This window comes from Castor canadensis, chromosome 5, assembly GCF_047511655.1.
Source record: "Castor canadensis chromosome 5, mCasCan1.hap1v2, whole genome shotgun sequence".
Lineage (NCBI taxonomy): Eukaryota > Metazoa > Chordata > Mammalia > Rodentia > Castoridae > Castor > Castor canadensis.
In genome coordinates, this window is record NC_133390.1 from 73,473,889 (window position 1) to 73,496,925 (window position 23,037).

General features: G+C 37.1%; 1 protein-coding gene and 1 long non-coding RNA gene across 9 annotated transcripts in view; one reads left to right on the forward strand and one right to left on the reverse strand.

The window, feature by feature from the left end:
• Positions 1–23,037, forward strand: part of Drc9 (dynein regulatory complex subunit 9) — a 58,808-nt gene that overhangs the window by 6,190 nt on the left and 29,581 nt on the right. For 5 of the 7 annotated variants that reach the window (XM_074073372.1, XM_074073371.1, XM_074073373.1 and 2 more), the window contains 3 exons: positions 6,803–6,877; positions 6,989–7,117; positions 13,071–13,152. In XM_074073372.1, the coding sequence (XP_073929473.1) occupies positions 6,803–6,877; positions 6,989–7,117; positions 13,071–13,152 (286 nt within the window). The remainder of the gene's footprint in view (positions 1–6,802; positions 6,878–6,988; positions 7,118–13,070; positions 13,153–23,037) is intronic. The other 2 variants (XM_074073375.1, XM_074073374.1) reach the window with 1 other exon arrangement.
• On the reverse strand, positions 11,277–22,698 carry LOC141423257 (uncharacterized). 2 transcript variants are annotated; one of them, XR_012447977.1, is made up of 3 exons: positions 22,543–22,698; positions 12,975–13,066; positions 11,277–11,540 (listed from the first exon to the last, which is right to left on the reverse strand). It is a non-coding gene; the product is annotated as an uncharacterized lncRNA (long non-coding RNA). The 2 variants fall into 2 exon arrangements; XR_012447976.1 differs by lacking the exon at positions 12,975–13,066.

Genomic DNA, 23,037 nt, shown 5'->3' on the forward strand with positions numbered 1-23,037 from the left:
TCTCATGGTTTAGTCATTATAGACAAAGTGACTACTGGTAATAGGATTAGCTAATGACTGCATAGAGATGCTGTGGTACAGTTGAGAGCATGGTGGTTATATTGTCTAGGACTAGTAATTGAGCCTTTGTTTCCAATTTTTAAAAATGAGAATAGGGTATTACTTGGGTAGAGCACATGCCGGGTAGAGGACATGCTTAGTACGTACAAGGACCTGGGTTCCATCCCTACGACCCAGAAAACAAAAACAGAAGAATAAGTATGATACCAAACTTACAACATTAGAAATAAAGCTTTAGCCTACTTCCTGGCACAAGCTGGTAGCTATTGTGGCAACAGCCACTGTCAAAGTAGCCACATTCTAATGCTGAGAGTTTATTGCCGTTACCCAGGGTCACCAATTGAATTTTGCTGGGAGTCTGCTTTTGAGAAGTTTTATTGGAATACAACACTGTCCATTTGTGTACATACTGTTCAGGGCTGCTTTCATGACAGAAATGTGGAAATGAGTAGTTGTAAAGGCTGGGGGTATGGCTCAAGTGGTTGAGCACCTGCCTATGAAGCTGTGACCATGAGTTCAAACCCCAGTACTGCCAAAAGAACAACCAAAAGAGTTGAGTACTTGTAAGAGAATTTGTGATCTTCAAAGCCAAAAAATTTACTCCTTGTTCATTTACAGAAAAAGGACAATGACTCATGCCAAAATCAGTGTGGCCTAGATTTGCATACCTAACAGAAACATGTCCTACTTACGAGCTGCCACTGTCATCAGTGCCCTCTTCATTCTTAGTGCGATGGCTTATATCTTTTCCTGAAAGGTTCAAAATATTAGTCTCAGATTATTTTTAAGGGATACTTTTAGGTTTATATTTCATACAAAATCCAGTTATGAAACTCAGGGTGATATGTAATCATAAAATATACATCTCTACCAGTTATCCTGAATCAAAATAGAAATCAAAATATCAAAGGCAGGAAAACTGCAACAGCTTATGAATTTAAAGTGGAAAATTATAGCAAGTGTGTGTATGTTTTCCATGTTCTAGGTGTCTTTATGCATTATAATCTTATTGCATCAAATTCTGAATTTTTAATTGTTCTGTTATATAAGAGATGAGTTCTTGTTCAAATTTACATTTTGGTTTCTTTTGGTTTTTTTGGTACTAGGGTTTGAAACTTAGGGTTGAACTCAGGGCCTTATTCTTGCTAAGCAGATACTCAACCACTTGAGCAACTCCGCCAGCACTGTTTTGTATTGGTGTTTTCGAGATAGAGTCTCTCAAACTATTTGCCCGGGGCTGGCTTTGAACCATAATCCTCTTGATCCTTGCCTTCTGAGTAGATAGGAATATAGGCATGAGCTGATGGCACTTGGCAGGTTTCAGTTCCTTGACTTTAGTATACTTAACTGTTTTCTCTTTTATGGTGCTGGGAGCTTTTTTCTTTTCTTTGTTTTTTTTTTTTTTTTGTCAATACTGAGGTTAACTCAGGACTTTGTTCTTACTAGGCAGGTGCTCTACCTGTTGAGTCATACCTATAGTCCCTGGAACTTTTTGCTTAATATAGTTACTGAATCCTTTCATGTGAACTATTGTCAATAAATTGTTATGTAAAGTAGCAAGTATAAATCTTTTTAAAATTAATTTATTTTAATTTCAATATTTTTGTGGTACTGGAGTCTTGAACTCAGGGCCTCATGCTTGGTCGGTAGGCACTCTACCACTCGACAGTGCCACCAACCTATGAGTGTAATTCTTGCCAGTTCTGTATCAAAATATTAAATACCAGGTTTTAAAACTTCTATACATAGGAGAATATTATAAAGAGCAATGGTCTAGGAGTCAAGAAATAAGAACTTTAAGGTTCTAGCTCTTTCTCAAACTAGTTATATGACTTTGGGCAAGTCACCTAACCTTCCTGAGCTTGGATTTACTCACCTCTAAAATGTGAGGGTTTGGGGTTGGGGTGTGGTTCAAGTGATAGAGCACTTGCCTAGTATGTGTGAGGCCCTGAGTTCAAACCCCAGTGCCACTAAAAATTTTTTTTATTATTTTATTTAATTTATTTTTTTTTAATGTGAGTGTAGCATATTTATTTCTTTTTTTTATATCAATACTCACTTATTTATTTATTTTTTTTTTCATTTTTCTTTTATTATTCATATGTGCATACAAGGATTGGTTCATTTCTCCCCACTGCCCCCACCCCCTCCCTTACCACCCACTCCACCTCCTCCCTCTCCCCCCCCCAATACCCAGCAGAAACTATTTTGCCCTTATCTCTAATTTTGTTGTAGAGAGAGTATAAGCAATAATAGGAAGGAACAAGAGTTTTTGCTGGTTGAGATAAGGATAGCTATACAGGGCATTGACTCACATTGATTTCCTGTGCGTGGGTGTTACCTTCTAGGTTAATTCTTTTTGATCTAACCTTTTCTTTAGTACCTGTTCCCCTTTTCCTATTGGCCTCAGTTGCTTTAAGGTATCTGCTTTAGTTTCTCTGCGTTAAGGGCAACAAATGCTAGCTAGTTTTTTAGGTGTCTTACCTATCCTCATCCCTCCCTTGTGTGCTCTCGCTTTTATCATGTGCTCATAGTCCAATCCCCTTGTTGTGTTTGCCCTTGATCTAATGTCCACATATGAGGGAGAACATACGACTTTTGGTTTTTTGAGCCAGGCTAACCTCACTCAGAATGATGTTCTCCAATTCCATCCATTTACCAGCGAATGATAACATTTCGTTCTTCTTCATGGCTGCATAAAATTCCATTGTGTATAGATACCACATTTTCTTAATCCATTCATCAGTGCTGGGGCATCTTGGCTGTTTCCATAACTTGGCTATTGTGAATAGTGCCGCAATAAACATGGATGTGCAGGTGCCTCTGGAGTAACAGTCTTTTGGGTATATCCCCAAGAGTGGTATTGCTGGATCAAATGGTAGATCGATGTCCAGCTTTTTAAGTAGCCTCCAAATTTTTTTCCAGAGTGGTTGTACTAGTTTACATTCCCACCAACAGTGTAAGAGGGTTCCTTTTTCCCCGCATCCTCGCCAACACCTGTTGTTGGTGGTGTTGCTGATGATGGCTATTCTAACAGGGGTGAGGTGGAATCTTAGCGTGGTTTTAATTTGCATTTCCTTTATTGCTAGAGATGGTGAGCATTTTTTCATGTGTTTTCTGGCCATTTGAATTTCTTCTTTTGAGAAAGTTCTGTTTAGTTCACATGCCCATTTCTTTATTGGTTCATTAGTTTTGGGAGAATTTAGTTTTTTAAGTTCCCTGTATATTCTGGTTATCAGTCCTTTGTCTGATCTGTAGCTGGAAAATATTTTCTCCCACTCTGTGGGTGTTCTCTTCAGTTTAGAGACCATTTCTTTTGATGAACAGAAGCTTTTTAGTTTTATGAGGTCCCATTTATCTATGCTATCTCTTAGTTGCTGTGCTGCTGGGGTTTCATTGAGAAAGTTCTTACCTATACCTACTAACTCCAGAGTACTTCCTACTCTTTCTTGTATCAACTTAAGAGTTTGTGGTCTGATATTAAGATCCTTGATCCATTTTGAGTTAATCTTGGTATAGGGTGATATACATGGATCTAGTTTCAGTTTTTTGCAGACTGCTAACCAGTTTTCCCAGCAGTTTTTGTTGAAGAGGCTGCTATTTCTCCATCGTATATTTTTAGCTCCTTTGTCAAAGATAAGTTGCTTATAGTTGTGTGGCTTCATATCTGGATCTTCTATTCTGTTCCACTGGTCTTCATGTCTGTTTTTGTGCCAGTACCATGCTGTTTTTATTGTTATTGCTTTGTAATACAGTTTGAAGTCAGGTATTGTGATACCTCCTGCATAGTTCTTTTGACTGAGTATTGCCTTGGCTATTCGTGGCCTCTTGTGTTTCCATATAAATTTAACAGTAGATTTTTCAATCTCTTTAATGAATGTCATTGGAATTTTGATGGGAATTGCATTAAACATGTAGATTACTTTTGGGAGTATCGACATTTTTACTATGTTGATTCTACCAATCCATGAGCATGGGAGATCTCTCCACTTTCTATAGTCTTCCTCAATCTCTTTCTTCAGAAGTGTATAGTTTTCCTTGTAGAGGTCTTTCACATCTTTTGTTAGGTTTACACCTAGGTATTTGATTTTTTTTTGAGGCTATTGTAAATGGAATTGTTTTCATATATTCTTTTTCAGTTTGTTCATTATTAGTGTATAGAAATGCTAATGATTTTTCTGTGTTGATTTTATATCCTGCTACCTTGCTATAGCTATTGATGATGTTTAGAAGCTTCTGAGTAGAGTTTTTTGGGTCTTTAAGGTATAGGATCATGTCGTCTGCAAATAGGGATATTTTGACAGTTTCTTTACCTATTTGTATTCCTTTTATTCCTTCTTCTTGCCTAATTGCTCTGGCTAGGAATTCCAGTACTATGTTGAATAGGAGTGGAGATAGTGGGCATCCTTGTCTGGTTCCTGATTTTAGAGGGAATGGTTTTAATTTTTCTCTGTTAAGTATAATGCTGGCTGTAGGTTTGTCATATATAGCTTTTATAATGTTGAGGAACTTTCCTTCTATTCCTAGTTTTCTTAGAGCTTTTATCATTAAATGGTGTTGGATCTTATCAAAGGCTTTTTCTGCACCTATTGAGATGATCAAGTGGTTTTTGTCCTTGCTTCTGTTAATGTGGTTTATTACGTTTATTGATTTTCGTATGTTGAACCACCCCTGCATTCCTGGGATGAAGCCTACTTGGTCGTGGTGAATAATCTTTTTGATGTGTTGCTGAATTCGGTTTGCCATTATTTTGTTGAGGATTTTTGCATCAATGTTCATTAAGGAGATTGGCCTATAGTTCTCCTTTTTGGAGGTGTCTTTGCCTGGTTTTGGGATAAGTGTAATACTGGCTTCATAAAATGTGTTTGGCAGTTTTCCTTCCCTTTCTATTTCATGGAACAGTTTAAGGAGGGTTGGTATCAGTTCTTCTTTAAAGGTCTGATAGAATTCAGCAGAGAATCCATCAGGTCCTGGACTTTTCTTTTTGGGGAGACTCTTGATTGCTGCTTCAATTTCATTTTGTGTTATGGGTCTATTCAGGTGATTAATTTCCTCTTGGTTCAGTTTTGGATGATCATATGTATCTAGAAATCTGTCCATTTCTTTGAGATTTTCAAATTTATTTGAATATAGGTTCTCAAAGTAGTCTCTGATGATTTCCTGGACTTCCATGGTGTTTGTTGTTATCTCCCCTTTTGCATTCCTAATTCTACTAATTTGGGTTTTTTTCTCTCCTCATTTTAGTCAGGTTTGCCAGGGTTCTCTCGATCTTGTTTATTTTTTCAAAGAACCAACTTTTTGTTTCATTAATTCTTTGTATGGTTTTTTTGGTTTCTATTTCATTGATTTCAGCTCTTATTTTTATTATTTCTCTCCTTCTATTTGTTTTGGGATTTGCTTGTTCTTGTTTTTCTAGGAGTTTGAGATGTATCATTAGGTCATTGATTTGGGATCTTTCAATCTTTTTAATATATGCACTCATGGCTATAAACTTTCCTCTCAAGACTGCCTTAGCTGTGTCCCATAGGTTCCGGTAGGTTGTGTTTTCATTTTCATTGACTTCCAGGAACTTTTTAATTTCCTCTTTTATTGCATCGATGATCCACTCTTCATTAAGTAATGAGTTATTTAGTTTCCAGCTGTTTGCATGTTTTTTGTCTTTACTTTTGTTGTTGAGTTCTACTTTTACTGCATTGTGGTCAGATAGTATGCACGGTATTATTTCTATTTTCTTATATCTGCTGAGGCTTGCTTTGTGCCCTAGGATATGATCTTTTTCAAAATTATGAACATTTCATTTATTTATTTATTTATTTATTTGGTGGTACAAGGGTTTAAACTTAGAACCTCACACTTGCTAGACAGGTTCTCTACCACTGGAGCCACACCCCTAGCCCTATGAAGTATTCTTAAAATGCAAAAACATATAAAGAATAAAATAATAAATCATATGTATGGAATCATCAAATGCTTTTGAATTTTTTTCTTTGTTTTTTTTTTTTCATTTTTCTTTTATTATTCATATGTGCATACAAGGCTTGGTTCATTTCTCCCCCCTGCCCCCACCCCCTCCCTTACCACCCACTCCGCTTTTCTTTGTTTTTGAACTCAGAACTTGGCACTTGCTAGGTAGATGAGTCACTCTACCAGTCCTTTTTGTGTTGGTTACTTTATTTGTATTTATTTATTTTATTTTGGTGTTGGCTGTTTTTGAGATAGGGTCTTGGTTTATACCTGGGCCAGCCTGGACTACGATCCTGTTTGTGTTTCCCTGTGTAGCTGTGTTGACAGGCATTCACCACTGCCATTGGTTGAGATGGCGTCTCCTTAACTTTTTTGTAGAACAGTGATCCTTCCAAGTAGCAAGGATTACAGATGTAAGCCACTTTATCTGTGCTTTTATTGTTTGTTTTTAAGTGATGAGTGGGTGTTGAATTTTACCAAATGCCTTTTCTACTTCTGTTCATGTAGTATGTTTTTTCTCTATTAGACTTTATTAATCTGGTGTAATAGATTTTCTAATGCTAAACTACTCTTTCGTTTTGTTTTGTTGGAACAGAGTCTTGCTATTGTAAACGAGGCTAGCCTAGAACTTGCTAACCTCCTGCCTCAGCCTCCAGAGTTCTGAGATTATAAGCATATACCACCATGCCTGACTTAAAACTATTCTTGTAGTCCTGAGATAATTCCAATTTAGTTATTATGCTTCTTCTGGCTTTTGTTTTGTTTTTGTTTTTATAAGTTCTCACTATATATCCCAGGCTAGTGTTGGACTCCTGATCCTCCTGCCTCAACCTCCAGAGTGCTGGGATTACAGGTATGTGCCACTACACCTGGCTTCTACCTGGGTTTTAACTTGTATGACTTTTGAAGTCTTTTGTGAATGTACGGAAATATACTTTATTATCTTTCTCACTTCTCTTTATAGGCAATATTTCAGTGATGTGATTGCAAATACCAGGCAGGAGTTGCAAGAGTCAGGCACTTACACAAGTCTCCTGCAAGCATTGAATGAAGAAAGGGACAGCAAAATCCATTTCTTTGATGTAATTGCCAGGTCAGAATAATTTTATTTTATGTTTATTTGCTTTCCTTTTTTTTTTTTTTTTTTTGAGATGGGGTCTTGCTATGTTTCCTCAGCTATCCTTGAACTCCTGGGTTCAAGAGCTCCTCCAGCCTAAGCCATCCCAGTAACTGGGACTGTAGGCACATACCACCACACCCAGTTCTGCTTCACAGTATTTTATAGTGGTATAATAGTGGTATAAAACTCTTACCAAAAGCCCTTGATTTCTACAGGAAATGAAACATGTACTTTCCGAGGAAGACAGCTAAGTTAGAAATTTGGGTTCTATTCCTGGTCTGACTGTGACAATAACTTAGATTTCTGGGGACCTTAATTATCTGCATTTACAATATATCAAGAATATTTTGGCTTGGTGTGGTGGTGTACACCTATAGTTTCAGTTACTCAGGAGCCTGAGGTGAGAGGACCACAAGTTCGAGGCCAGCCTGGGCAACATAACGAAACTCTGTCTCACAAACAAGAGGGTGGGGATATAGCTCAGTGGTAGAGTGCTTGCCAAACATGTACAGGGTCCTAGGTTCAAACCCTAGGACTGCCCCACCCCAAGGATATTGTTCATCCTATAGTAATCTTTCTTTTTCTTTTGTAGTACTGGGGTTTGAACTTTTGAACTCAGGTCCTACACCTTGAGCCACTCTACCAGCCCTTTTCTTGGGATGAGTTTTTTTCAAGATAGGGTCTTGAGAACTATTTTGTTGGGACTGGCTTTGGACTGTGATCCTCCTGATCTCTGCCTCCTGAGTAGCTAGGATTACAGGGTGAGCCACAGGCACCTGGCTATAGTAATCTTTCTTAAGACTTGAGTTCACTGAAAATTCTTTTTTTTTTTAAATTATAATCAGTTTAAATTTTTTTCTCCTTATATTTTACCGTTTTTACATTTACTTACATGTGTATACATTGTGCCACCCCCCCATCCTACCCTGCCCCCAATCCCACGCTGCCCCCAATCCCACGCTTCCAGGCAGAACCTGTCCCACCCTCTTCTCCAATTTTGTTGAAGAGAAAACATAAGAGATAATAAGAAATACATATCGTTTTCAGAGAGACTCCTAGCATTGCTTCTGTGCACTTGTGTTTTGCAACCTACAGTGCTTTATTTCTACCAGACCTCTTTGCTATTTCCTGGTCGCCTTCCCATAGTGGCCTCTGCCAATTTAAGATTACTTTATTCACTCAACAGGGAGCACATCAACCACCTTCAAGTTTTAGGTTTCCTTTCCTTTCCCTTTTTCTCCTATGCATGTTCTCCCCTTCGTGTGTGACCCATGTCCAATAATATTACTGCATTTCTTTTGGGTCTGTAATCTACATATGAGGGAGAACATTTGATTTTTGGCTTTCCGAGCCTGGCTAACTTCACTGAAACTCCTTAATCATAGCAAGTGCACAGCCGGGTGCCAGTGGGTCTCACCTATAATCCTAGCTACTCAGGAGGCAGAGATCAGGAGGATTGCAGTTCAAAGCCAGCCCAAGCAAATAGTTTATGAGACACTATCTCAAAAAAACCCTTCATAAAAAAGGGCTGGTGGAGTGGCTCAAGGTTTAGGCCCTGAGTTCAAATCCCAGTTCCACAAAAAAAAACCAAAAACCAAAAAACAAGTGCACACTAGGGCTGGCATATAGCTGGATGGTTGAACATTTCCAAATACATGAAGCACTAACATTCATCCCCAGCACTACACACACACACACACACACACACACACACACACACACAAGAACAACAAAAACCCAAGAACATACCAAATTTTCAGTATGTTCCAAAGATATTCAGTACAAGGCTGGGATAGTTCAGGCTGGGGTGGGGAGAGAGAGAGAAAGACAACTCACCCATAATCCCAGCCCTCAGGAGCCAGCCTGGCCTATACAGCAATACCCTATCTCAAAAACAAAAACAAAAGAATATTTGACACAATCAGCCAAGCACCACTGGACCATGCCTATAATCTTAGCTAATTGGAAAGCTGAGATTGGGAGGATTAAAGTTCGAGGCCAGCACAAGCAAAACGTTAGTAAGACCCCCATCTCAGTCAATGGCTGGGCATGGTGGCATGTGCCTGTTATCCCAAGCTAGGCAGATGGCTGAGGAGGATTGCAGTTCCAGGCTCACCCAGGCAAAAAGTGAGACCGTAACACCAAAATAACCAGAGCAAGAAGGGCGGGAGGCATGGCTTAAGCAAGTGCAAAGCCCTGAGTTCAAACCTCAGTACCACACACATACACAAAAAGAGAATATTCAAGGCAATCAAAATGCTTTAAGATCAAGATAAAGTTCTGTTTATATGCACTCATCTATCTCAGTATCCACAAGGGATGACCAGTGGATACCAAAATTGAGGATGCTCAAGTCCCTTATGTAATGCTATACTTAACATATATGAAATATGCATGTACATCCTTTCATGTGCTTTGAATCATTTCTAGATTACTTAAAATACTTGATACAATATAAATGCTGTGTTATAGTGTATTGTTTAGGGAACAATGACAAGAAGAAAGTATTTATTTGTTCAGGATAGGCATAGACTTCCCTTAAAATGTGCTTGGTCGATGGTTTATAAATTTTTTTTTTTTTTGGTGGTACTGGGTTTGAACTCAGGACTTCACACTTGCTAGGCAGGTACTCTACCACTTGAGCCACTCCACCAGCCCTTGATTGATGGTTTAATTTATGGAAGTGGAACTCACAGAGTGAAAAAGTGGTTCTCTTGTCTAAACAAGTAGAATTATTTTTCCTCCTCTTTCTTTCCTTAGCATTGGTAATTAACTTTGTACTAGAGTTATTATGAACATTAGATTAATTAATACATGCCAAAGAGGGAAGTTCCTGGAATGTAGTAATGGCCTAATAATAATAGCTGCAACTATAGACTTAACTTTCATTGCTGGCAAGCCACACCAGAGCTCTTCTCATCTCAGCAGATAGTAGAATATAACATACATGCTTTTTTTTTGTGCGTAGTTCTGGGGTTTGAACTCAGGGCCTTCACCTTGATCCACTCCACCAGCCCTATGTTTGTGATGGGTTTTTTCAAAATAGGGTCTCGTGAACTATTTGTCTGGGCTGGCTTCAAACCATGATCCTCCTGATTTCTGCCTCCTGAGTAGCTAGGATTACAGATGTGATCCACTGGCGCCCGGCTTCTTTTAATATACTTTTTGTATGTGTGGTACTGGGGTTTGAACTCAGGGCCTTACACTTGCTAGGCAGTTGCTCTTACCACTTGAGCCACTCTGCCTATCTCTAAAAATACTATTAAATAAAATTTTTGAGAGCCCACTGTCCTGCACTTGGCTGCAGTAGACCAGACCAAACCAGAAGACAGTCACTCATGGTAGTGGGCACATAATCAACTGAACTTTAAAACAAGCCAGATTTCTAAAAACCAGGACATTCCAGTCAGGAAGAGTCTAATCAGCGGGAGCTGGCATGATTCAAAATAAAACAAAAGTTCCCTCTCCTTGAACCCTGTGAGGAAGGGAACTTTGCAATGACCAATGAGCTTTTTTGTTCCTGGTTATTGCTTCTTCAGCTTTTTTCTGCCTAAAACCACTTCCTTTGCTCAACTCACTGGAATGCTTTTCTGTTTTGTTGATGGGATGATGTTTGATTCATGAATTTCTAATAAAAGCCAATTAGATCTTTAAGCTAAATTTGTTGACATTTTATCCTTTGACAGTTAAGTAAATTTTATTTGGGAAATCCCACCCCCTCACTTCCAAGCAGATACTGTTTTGCCCTTATCTCTAATTTTGTTGAAGAGAGGGTATAAACATTAATAAGGAGGACCAGGGGTTTTTGCTAGTTGAGATAAGTATAGCTATACAGGGAGTTTCCTAGTTTTGCTTCCATGTACATATGTGTTACTTTCTAAATTGATTCTTCTCGAACTAACCTTTTCTCTAGTTCCTAGTCCCCTTCTCCTATTAGCCTCTGTTGCTTTAAAGTTTCTGCATTAGTTCCTTTGCATTGAAGACATCAAATGCTATCTTTTTTTTTTTTTTGGGTTACCTACCTATCCTCATACCTCCCTTGTGTGCACTCGCCTTATCATGTAATCAAAGTCCTATACCCTTGTTATGTTTACCCTTGATCTAAAGTCCACATATGAGGAAGAACATAGGATTTTCAACCAATTGCTTTTATTAAACCCTGTACCGTCCGCCTTCAAATGTGATGAGCACCTCCATTACTGCAGCTCGAAGCCTTTTCTTCTTAACTTCTCATTCTATGCACATTAGATTTCATTTTTTCTCTTTTCTTGTCTGTAGTCCTGTATTGTCTGTAGTTCTGTTGATTTTCTCTCATCTGCATTGTTTCCTCTTTCAATCTCTTTGTCTTTATGGGATTATACCTTTGATTTTATCTTCCTTTTTATTTCAGTACTTACTGTTCAAGGGGGACAGAAGAAAAATGCATGTGGTCAACTAGTCATTGAAAAGAGAAAGTGCACATAATTATGTTAGGTGAAAAAAAAAGAGGATAAAATTGTATGTATATAATAAAACCCAAGTTCTCTAAGAGAAAAATTATAGTTTATATTGACACAAAGGAAATATAATAAAATTTAAACCATAGTTAACTTTAGATATTGGGATTATGGGTGATTTTTTTTCTTTTTTCTTTTTTGAATTTTCTAGATTTCCTAAAATGGTCATATATTGCTTTTGTAATCTGATATAAATGAATATTTATTTATACGTTTAAGTGAATCTGTCTTGAGATGCTGAGAACTAGAGAGAGAAAGTATTTACTCTGTTTCTTTTCTGTTTCTTGTGACCTATACATGGACAATGCCTAATGTTTTGTTTTGGCAGAGATAGTCTCGGATTCTAATTAGGTACATGCTTTCTGTAAATTCCTGAGTACAAATACTTACCTAGATGCAGTTTAGTGGGAAATGTTTTTGGTCGCTTTCCTTATTTTTATATTGTTTTGTTACTTTGTTTGATTTAAGCCTAAATCATGGGGTTGCTGGAGAAAGGCAGAATTCTGTTTCTCAGGGAGAACTGAGAAGCAATCATGTGAAGCAGTTAAGTTCTCAGGCTATGGTATCAGACAGTACTGAGTTTGAACTCTCCTACCATTTGCTGTTTGTGTGATCATAGCAAATACATTAATCCAAATGTCTTGAGAAACAGATTTTGAGATGGTTTTTATTAGAGGGAACCACCCGTGTGAGAGAAATGGGGGTGAACCTTCACATCATCCTTGCAGTCCAAGGATGGTTTGGCAGGGTCATCAGGAAGCCCTTGGGCCAAAGTCAACTACCAGAGAGGTCCTGGGTCTTCCAGGAAGGACCTGCCATATATTCCTGCCATACTCAGAAACTAACTGAGAGCAGTCTGTGGGACTTGTGGCCTCAGAACACACAATGAAGGGTTCCACAGCCCAGAAGTTGGGACGTGTTCCCCTCTGCTCCTGTAGTTGGAGGGCTGTGAGGGACATTCTTATATCTACCAATGTAAAGTGGAGAAAATGTTAGCTTCCCTCCTAAAGTTATTTTTAGGTAAGACTATGTAATTGAAGTATTCAGTATAGAAGGAGTTTTCCTTTTTCCTCTTCTTCTTCCTCCTCTTTTTTGCTTTTTTTCAGCAGCAACTATTTTAGATAAAGACTGATGAGCCAGGAAATCTTTTTCCAATTTACTGAAACAAGTCATTGTCTTTTTTATAAAAAAGTGTTGCTGAAAGTATGCTCCAGGGACCAGCATGTGAGCTCCTCAAATCCCAGGCCTGCTGAGTCAGAATCTCTGGGGGAACCTAGACAGCCTTCTTTCTTTTTTCTTTTGAGACGTGGTCTCGTTATGTAGCTAATGCTAACCTCAGACTCGTGATCGTCCTGTCTCAGCCTCCTGAGTGCTGGGATTGCACTTGTGCAGTACCATGCTCTGCTAGAAATCATTCTCATTTCTTCTAGGGAGGAAAAAGGAAAAAAGCAGATAAGATCTCTTCAGAAGCAGCTAATTAATGTCAAAAAAGAACGGCAAGCTGAAGTACAGGTAAGGATGACCTGTACAACACCAAAAGTTACTGAGCTTAAATATCTATATAGAAACTATCTTTTGTAAGCAAGAAAGGTAACATATGCAAAATGGTTGTTTCTTCCAGGGTGCCTTTACTATCGTCACTAGAAAGAGAATAAATAGAGAACTAGCCTGGGACGTATAAGCGTGCCAGGAGCAGAACTCTGGGAGACCCCAGCTCCCTGGAGCTCTTAGTCTGTTGTTACCCTCATATCCTACCTGACCGTACCAGCCATTCCTTCCCTACAGGAGACCTTGTCTCAGACAGTGTCATGATGGTTTGGTTAAATAATGCCTCTTATATTGTACTTCACATACAAAGTGGATTTAATGAGCTGTTTGTTATGGCCATTAAGACCTAACTTCCTGTCTAGTTTACTTCTATAAGAAAATGCATCCCAAGTTCTAAGCAATACTTGCAAAACAAAGTTTGGGGTAACCTAGCCATTAGATAATACCTCTATTAGAATGACTAACCACTGCCAAGTGTAGTGGGGGACACCTGTAATTCCAGCTTCTTAGGTGGAGATCAGAAGGATAGTGGTTAGCTTCCAGGCCAAGAAAAATGTTACTGAAACTCCATCTCAACCAATAAGCCGGGCATGGTGGCACATCCCTAAAATTCCAGCTACCTGGAAGGCTGTAGGTTGGAGAATACAGATCCAGGCTGGCCCAGGAAAAAGGTACAAGACATATCCAAAACATAACCAAGGCCAAAAAGGGATGGGGATGTAGCTCAAGTTGCCAGGATTGCAGAGGTCCTTGACCCAAAAGGGCTCAAGAAAGGAATGAACAACTGCACATCCATGTTTATTGCGGCACTATTCACAATAGCCAAGTTATGGAAACAGCCAAGATGCCCCAGCACTGACGAATGGATTAAGAAAATGTGGTATCTATACACAATGGAATTTTATGCAGCCATGAAGAAGAACGAAATGTTATCATTCGCTGGTAAATGGATGGAATTGGAGAACATCATTCTGAGTGAGGTTAGCCTGGCTCAAAAGACCAAAAATCGTATGTTCTCCCTCATATGTGGACATTAGATCAAGGGCAAACACAACAAGGGGATTGGACTATGAGCACATGATAAAAGCGAGAGCACACAAGGGAGGGGTGAGGATAGGTAAGACACCTAAAAAACTAGCTAGCATTTGTTGCCCTTAATGCAGAGAAACTAAAGCAGATACCTTAAAGCAACTGAGGCCAATAGGAAAAGGGGACCAGGAACTAGAGAAAAGGTTAGATTAAAAAGAAATAACCTAGAAGGTAACACCCACGCACAGGAAATCAATGTGAGTCAATGCCCTGTATAGCTATCCTTATCTCAACCAGCAAAACCCCTTGTTCCTTCCTATTATTGCTTATACTCTCTCTACAACAAAATTAGAGATAAGGGCAAAATAGTTTCTGCTGGGTATTGAGGAGGGGAGCGGGAGGGGGTGGAGTGGGTGGTAAGGGAGGGGGTGGGGGCAGGGGGGAGAAATAAACCAAGCCTTGTATGCACATATGAATAATAAAAGAAAAATGAAAAAAAAAATAAGTCATTGTAGCAAAAAAAAAAAAAAACAAATGCTAAAAAAAAAAAAAAAGAAAGGAATGAACAAGACAGGACATACGAAAGGACTCACTCACTCAGGAAGGGAATGACAAAACATATCGACAGGGCAGGCAGGCTGATGACCAACTGGCAAAATTTTATTTTTCTCAGCAAGCTTTATACAAAAGAGGAAGAAGAGACTTAAACATCAAAACACTCTGACCTAGTTAGAAATTTTCTGGTTTTGCCATCCTGTATTTTTACTGCCAGTGTCCTTGACTGAGTATAAACTTCTTTTCAGTCAAGGGAAGCCATTTAGTGTTCCTTCCCACCATGACAGAGACATGGTGCACCTGCAGATTCCGACCTTGTCGGAATGCTGCCAAGCCACAGTGACCTTGTCAGACTGTGGCTTTTGGTTCCCAACATCTCCTCTCTTTTATATTTTTTAATTGAACATGGTGAAGTTCTGCTTTTAATTTGAAGAGCTAGTACATGCCAATATGGCAGATGACTGGAAATAAACACAGAATAAACAAAATCAGAAAAGCCATTCCAAGCATAATCCAAAATGAATGTCTTAATATGTTAAAGGGGTTAAAACCCTTTAAAGCATCTAACACCTGGGCAGCCACATCTGAGGGTTGAATGATAGGCAAATTACTGTTTTGTATGTCTAATATTTCTTGATGCAAAGCAATTAAATCTAAACTCAGGTTAGTATGAGACCAGACTCCTTTTAGATGCTGTTTAATACATTCCCAGCCTCATTGAGATTCATTATAAGGTTGTGACACAAATCCATTGGTAGGAAGAGTGACAGTGCAGGGATACACCGTCTTTATGACTTGTACCTCATCCCCAAGCAACACAACTACTGATTCTAAGGCATCAAGTCATATCTCAATCTTTTTGTCAATAGCTTCTTGAGATATTAGTGTTAATGACACATTCTTAGCCAAATGATTAACACAATGAACTGTTTGGATACTCTGTGACAAGGCTACAGTGGATGCTACAGCAGAAGCAATGAGTGACACCAGAGCCAATACTCCAGCAATAATAAGGCCAATGACTCTTTTGTGCCTGGTTAAAGCTTTCTCAACTTCCAGTAAAGCTTGTACTCCTGGATTGTTATACCAAGTACCATTTATCTCTACAGGCAGCACAGCAAAGGCAAGCTGCTTCACTATCAGTATCCTTTTTTGATCTAAAGGTCTTGAGTTATTAATACAATTAGTTAAAATATAATGCTCACAGGTAATGTCATAGTAAGGGTAGAGGGTTCTATTACTGCCTTAAGCTATCATGACATGACCTGTTAGTAAAAGATAAGGTGGAGAAATACAAGCAGTTATATTATGATATACAATCTGATAGTGCTGTTGATGACACTGTCATAGGACCCATATGACGGTTGCTACCAACCGTCAAATATCATTTTGCATCACTCCAGGAGACATAACTGCAATATTCTGCAATTGTGACCCAATCCCCCTCATTGGTAGACATAGGTTGTCTTTGAGAACGGTCCCAGAGATGTTCATTTGTCCTGTACCTATCCAAGGGTCACTTAAAATGTGTTGGGTATGTACAATCCAACCAAGGAGGAGGTCCATAAAACTTCTCATCCAGATCAGGACAAGGAGGAAGGCCCCCAGGTGGCCCTCGTTGATCAAGAGAATAATGACTGGGAAATCCCATATTAATAATAGTATGTCAATGTAATTCAGTAAAATCATCTTGTGAGCCCAAGGCACTGGAAATTTGAGTAGTCAGTTGAGCATCCAAACATGCAATGCCATCATTCCAGGATAAACACAGAGGAGGAGAAAATGACCTTGCAGAATAATTGAAGGAGGCCCATTGATAAGGAATATGGGAAGAGTCAGAGCCCCCCAATAAAGCAGTATCATTAGTAGAAATCTTGATGCTGGTGTCATTCCATGACACAGGATGAAGAATAGGGGGATCGAGGAAGTATGCCCAATAAATTTCTCCAGAAGTCCCACACACCTAACAGGAGAGTATGGCGACCATGGCCAAAAACAAGGCCTCCAATGTCTGAGGTTGTGTTGTATGTCGCAACAACTCCTCACCCTCTGTGGCTAACTTTTTGACTTGACCCCAAGTAGGCAGAGGAGAGGCATGGGTATTATGTGCCTTCCTTACTGGATGAGGGGATAATTTCCGAGTTATTCTCATCCTTTTTATTCCTCGGTTGATCTCGTCCACCACTTTGGGCATCACCGGAGAACTCATGATGTCTCACCAATCTTTTTGGAATCCAAGGAGAAGAATCAGCATCCCTGGAGAAAATACAAAGAAAACCTCTATCCTACATTAACACAGGGTCAGGGCCCATCCATTAATTTGTCAGTGGATCCTTCCACATGACCAGAGAATGAGTCTATTTAGAAGGGCCCCAAAAACTTTCTGCTGTTGATCATCCCTGTTTATCTACATTTTAAAAATTTAAAACAAAAAGAGTGTGATTAAATCTATTAGCAGGAGTGGCATACTCTATTCCCCCTTTTTGTTTTAATAATTGAGCTTTAAGGAAATGCAAATTAAAACCACACTAAGATTCCACCTCACCCCTGTTAGAACAGCCATCATTAGCAACACCACTAACAACAGGTGTTGGCGAGGATGCGGGAAAAAAGAATCCTCTTACACTGCTGGTGGGAATGTAAACTAGTACAATCACTCTGGAAAAAAAATTTGGAGGCTACTTAAAAAGCTAAACATTGATCTACCATATGATCCAGCAATACCACTCATGGGGATATACCCAAAAGACTGACACAGGTTACTCCAGAGGCACCTGCACACCCATGTTTATTGCAGCACTATTCACAATAGCCAAGTTATGGAAACAGCCAAGATGCCCCACTACTGATGAATTTTATGCAGCCATGACGAAGAAATGGATGATAAATGGATGGAATTGGAGAACATCATTCTGAGTGAGGTTAGCCTGGCCCAAAAGAACAAAAATTGTATGTTCTCCCTCATATGCGGACATTAGATCAAGGGCATACACAACAAGGGGACTGGACTTTGATCACATGATAAAAGCGAGAGCATACAAGGGAGGTATGAGGATAGGTAAGACACCTAAAAAACTAGCTAGCATTTGTTGCCCTCAATGCAGAGAAACTAAAGCAGATACTTTAAAGCAACTGAGGCCAATAGGAGAAGGGGACCAGGAACTAGAGAAAAGGTTAGTTCAAGAAGAATTAACCTAGAAGGTAACACACATGCACAGGAAATCAATGCAAGTCAACTCCCTGTATAGCTGTCCTTATCTCAACTAGCAAAAACCCTTGTTCCTTCCTATTATTGCTTATACTCTCTCTACAACAAAATTAGAGATAAGGGCAAAATAGTTTCTGCCAGGTATCGAGGGAGCGAGGTGGGGGGAGGTAAGGGAGGGGAGAGAAGTGACCCAAACATTGTATGCACATATGAATAAAAATAAAAATAAAAAAAACTGAGCTTTAAGCATTTGGTATGTATGTTTATTAATACCTTGACCTAATTGACATATCTGTATATATATGTCAATATACATGTCTATATTTATATACATATCTATATAGAACAATGAATACAACAAAGATGGAATATGTATTTTTTAAGTGAACAGTTAAAGTAACAATTTTTTTGAGTTATTAAGTCTCAACAAATATCAAAGAACATATCAGAGAATATACCTTTTGACAATATTGATATTAGGCTAGAAATCATTGGTTAAAAAAAAATGAGACTGACGGAGTGGCTCAAGTGGTAGAACATCTGTCTAGCAAGTATGAGGCCCTAAGTTTAAATTCCAATGTCACAAAAAAAAAAAAAATCTTTAGTTACCTGAAATGATGTAAAATAATTTAATTATTTGTATGCCAAAAAAAGAAACACAATAGAAATTTAAAATCTTTTGAAATAAAATACAGTACAATATGACACAACACTTGATAGGGGAATTGATACTCTTGTCATAACATGAGAAAAGAAGAAAGGCTGAAAAATAATTGTCTAAATATTAAAATTTAAAAATGAACACCTAGTCAAAAGTGTAATTAATAAATTAATAATATTAATTAAAAAGTAAAGTGAAAATCAAGTCAAAAGTTGGTTTACAAAAAAATGTAGTAAAATTTAGCAAGTATGGTTAAGAATAAAAGAGAGAAGATACAGAATACTAATACCAGGAACAAAATAAAATGACCCCATAATACATTTTTTTTAAAAAAAAAAGCATCATAACTTGATGCCTATAAATTTTAGAATGATCATGAAATAGCAAACTCCTTGAAAATGACAACTTACCAAAGCTGGTGCATTTAGAAAAGGAAATTTTGAATTGGTCTATATCTTTTAGAAACATTTTTAGACAATAGAAAGAGAAATAGCATTTTAAACATAAAGTAATTTTATGATGCCTGCAAAATCTTAAAACTAAAACTTGACAAAGTCTTGTAATTGGCAGAATGTAGGAAACAGTTGCTCTCATAAAGCTTTTAAAACATAGCTGTTAACCTCTGGATTTTTGTCTGGTGAAATTGTACTAACTTTTTTTTTTTAGGTTTATTGAGGTAAGATTTATAAGAAAAATTGTATATATTTAAGGTATGCAAGGTGATCATTTATTGTATTACCACAGTGTTTACCAGGGTTAAGTTAATTAAGTAATTAACATAACCATCACCTCACATAGTTGTATGTGTGTATGTGTGTGTGTTTAAAACACTTATAGTTACTTTCTTTAGTAACTTTAATTACATATTACAGTATTAGCCATAGTTACCATGTTGTACATCTGATTACCATAGTTTACCCATTTCATAACTGAAAATGTTTACCTATTAATTAGCATCTCTTTTTTTAAATTTTATTTTAACCCAAGTCCTGTCAAGTATTTACCATTTTTTTTTTTTATGATTTGACTTTAAAATTTTTTATATGTTATATGACACAGCAGTTGAGTATGTGTGGCTAATTTTACCTAGCATGATAAATTACATGTTTATTTATGTGATTAAAAATGGGAAGTTTTAAAAAATTAATATATATTTATTTATTTGTTTGTTTATTTATTTATGGTACTGGACACCAAATCCAGGTTTTTAACATGTCAGGCAAACACTGTCATTGAGTTTTACCCCAGACCTTAAAATTTTAAATTTTAAGTAAGAATTTTATATTACTAATTTTTGAAAAGCAATGAACTATACATTAACTATCTATCTTTACTTTTATATACATTTGTAAGTGACAGTGTAGTTAAATGTAATATTGATGTTTAATATTTATTTAAATTTTTTGAGCTTAAATATATTTTATGAATTAGTACATTAATTTTTTAAAACGATCTTATAAATATTATTTTTAATAACAGTGATTATTTTATGGTTTATAGTGGTTTGTTATGGTTATAATATCCAATGGATGTTGACATACGTTTTTGTTTCATCTCATGGTCCTAATAGACTTGTTAACCATGAGATTCATTGGCCTGGGGTAAATAGAAGAGTGGAGCAGTGTAGAAGAATTTATGATCTTAAAAATGAAATAGATAAGAGGTGTGTTATGGTGTTGTCTCACTGGCCTAAAAATGACTGTCCATTTTTGGTTTCTCAAATATGAGGAAAATAGACAGGAGAATCAATCAGGGTTTTTTACTTATTTGTATCTTGGGTTTTTTTAAGAGTAGTGAAGGCAAATGTATTTTCTCTGATTAACTAAATCACATCTAAGATACATGCCAGTTTTAACATTTTGTAGTTTACTTTTTAGAAATGACCTAAGTGTGAGAGTTGTTTTAACTTTTTTTTTAAGCAAGAGCGAAAACAAGCACTCCTATGAGAATGTTAAATTTAATATTTTTAGAAGCTTTTTTTTTTGTGCAGTGAAAAAATGACACACTCTAAATGGGAAAATAGTTTTGGGGCTGAGTCTTTTATGCTATCTCAACCTCAAGATTTAAGGGTATACACATGTTGATTTATAGATGTATTTGTTAGGGAATTTGTAACTGTAATATGGACTTGGAACACATCCATAAGGCAATGTATGAAGTAAGACTGTTGAAAAGTGGATTGTCTTTTCTTTTTTAATAGAGTAAGTCCTTAATATCACAGGGTGCTGGGATTCAGATTCTGTAAAATCCTGTAACTCCCAAGAAAGCTCTAAGCTGCTTTATGGTATTGGGGAGTGGGAAATGGAGGATTGGGTAGATTTGTTTATGACTTAGAGAGTGAGCCTGTCCCTTTAAGACTACATCTAGGTAGGTGACTCAGGGAGTGAGCCTGTCTCTAAACCCTTATGGTAAAACTGTTTAAGTTAATTGGTGTGAAGGGTTTGTGGAATCTTTAAAGGCAAACAGGTGCTGACTGTCAGGATGCAGGTTAAATGTAACACTTTGAGATAAAAGAGCTTTAGCTCATCATTTTACATAAATTGACACTTTTAACTTTGTAAATATTTGTATCATATTTAGATAAAGTATAGACACAGAACACAGTTATAAGGTGGTCATTTAAGAGACCTTTGCATGAGCAAATATGTAAATGAACTCTCATTTAGTAGTAGTTAAAGCTTGACAAGATCGACAGAAAACACAAGTAATTTCTTTGATAAAATCTTTTTTTATAACAGTTTTTTGTAGATGTTATCTAGAGCAGAACAATATTAAGATAGCCTTGTTATTTTATGGACACAGAGAATTAGATTTTAGTTTGGTATGACCCCAAAAAATCTTTTAGGCAACTCTTAGATTATAGTCAATTTTAACTTTATCACTTTGTAACTTTAAAATAACTTTTATAAGAATTTTAAATTTAAATTTAAATAAAATTAGTTTTTTAAATTAGCCTTATTTTTATTATATAGACCCACGTAGAAAGGCAATTTTAAATTATTTTTATACAATAAGTAACCTATAAAGAACCATTTGTTAATAGATATAATAAATATAATATTTATATATTTGTTTTATATTTATATATAAATATGTATTTATATTTAATTATAAATATATAGAGATATAATAATAAAGGAATTGAATGTAAATTACTTATGATGAAATGAAACAGACTAAGGTCACTGTCCATAAAATATTGCCTATAATTTAGTTAGACCTGATTGATATAACCTTTAAAAAATTGGTTTTTCTTAAAAGTAGCAGCAGAAGAGGTGGGAGAGAGAAAAGAACAGAAGCCTTGTATTTCTTTACATTAATTTTATAATAAGAACCATCCTAAAGATGTTTAAATATATGCATATGTAAAAAAGTTTTAAATTAGGCATGCCATAAATGTCAATTTAAGTGCGCATAGATTCAAGAGCTCAAGAACATATAAGAATTAACTAAGTGGCCACAAGTACATTGATAAGTTATTTTTAAAAAGCTTTAAGGAGTAGATTGAGAAGTGTCCCATTCTGTTCTTTTAGGACTCATTTTGGGTGGATTGATAGCTGAAGTAAGAGTCAATTTTAGGAATAGTGTTTTGAGTCAAACCCAGTTTTTAATAAGACTGTTATCATAGCTATTAGGTTTTTTGTCTCTAATAAATTAATCATATCATAGACATACACAAAACTTATACAAAGAAACACAAAACAATTACAACAATTTCAAGTGCACTCTTGGACATAAGACAAAAAACATTTAAGCTGACTTTAAGACACTTTATAACGTCTATTACACAACATTGAACATAAAATTTCTGTAAAGCGAGCCTGCTCCTTACTTGTTGGCCCATTTCTCACTCAGTGTTGCTCCGTATCATGTTTGCATGCACCTCCAGAGCCTTCCTTACCTTAAGCCTCTGTTCAGGTCCCTGTTTAGGGGCGCCACCTGCTGGGATTGCAGAGGTCCTTGACCCAAAAGGGCTCAAGAAAGGAATGAACAAGACAGGACATACGAAAGACTCACTCAGGAAGGGAATGACAAAACACATATCGAGAGGGCCAGCAGGCTGATGACCAACTGGCAAAATTTTATTTTTCTCAGCAAGCTTTACACAAAAGAGGAAGAGACTTAAACATCAAAACACTCTGACCTAGTTAGAAATTTTCTGTTTTTGCCATCCTGCATTTTTACTGCCAGTGTCCTTGACTGAATATAAACTTCTTTTCAGTCAAGGGAAACCATTTAGCGTTCCTTCCCACTGTGATAGAGACATGGCGCCCCTCAGATTCCAACCTTGTCAGAATTCTGCTAAGCCACAGCGACCTTGTCAGCCTGTGGCTTTTGGTTCCCACCATCAAGTGGTAGAGCATCTGCCTAGCAAGCGTGAGACCCTAAATTCAAA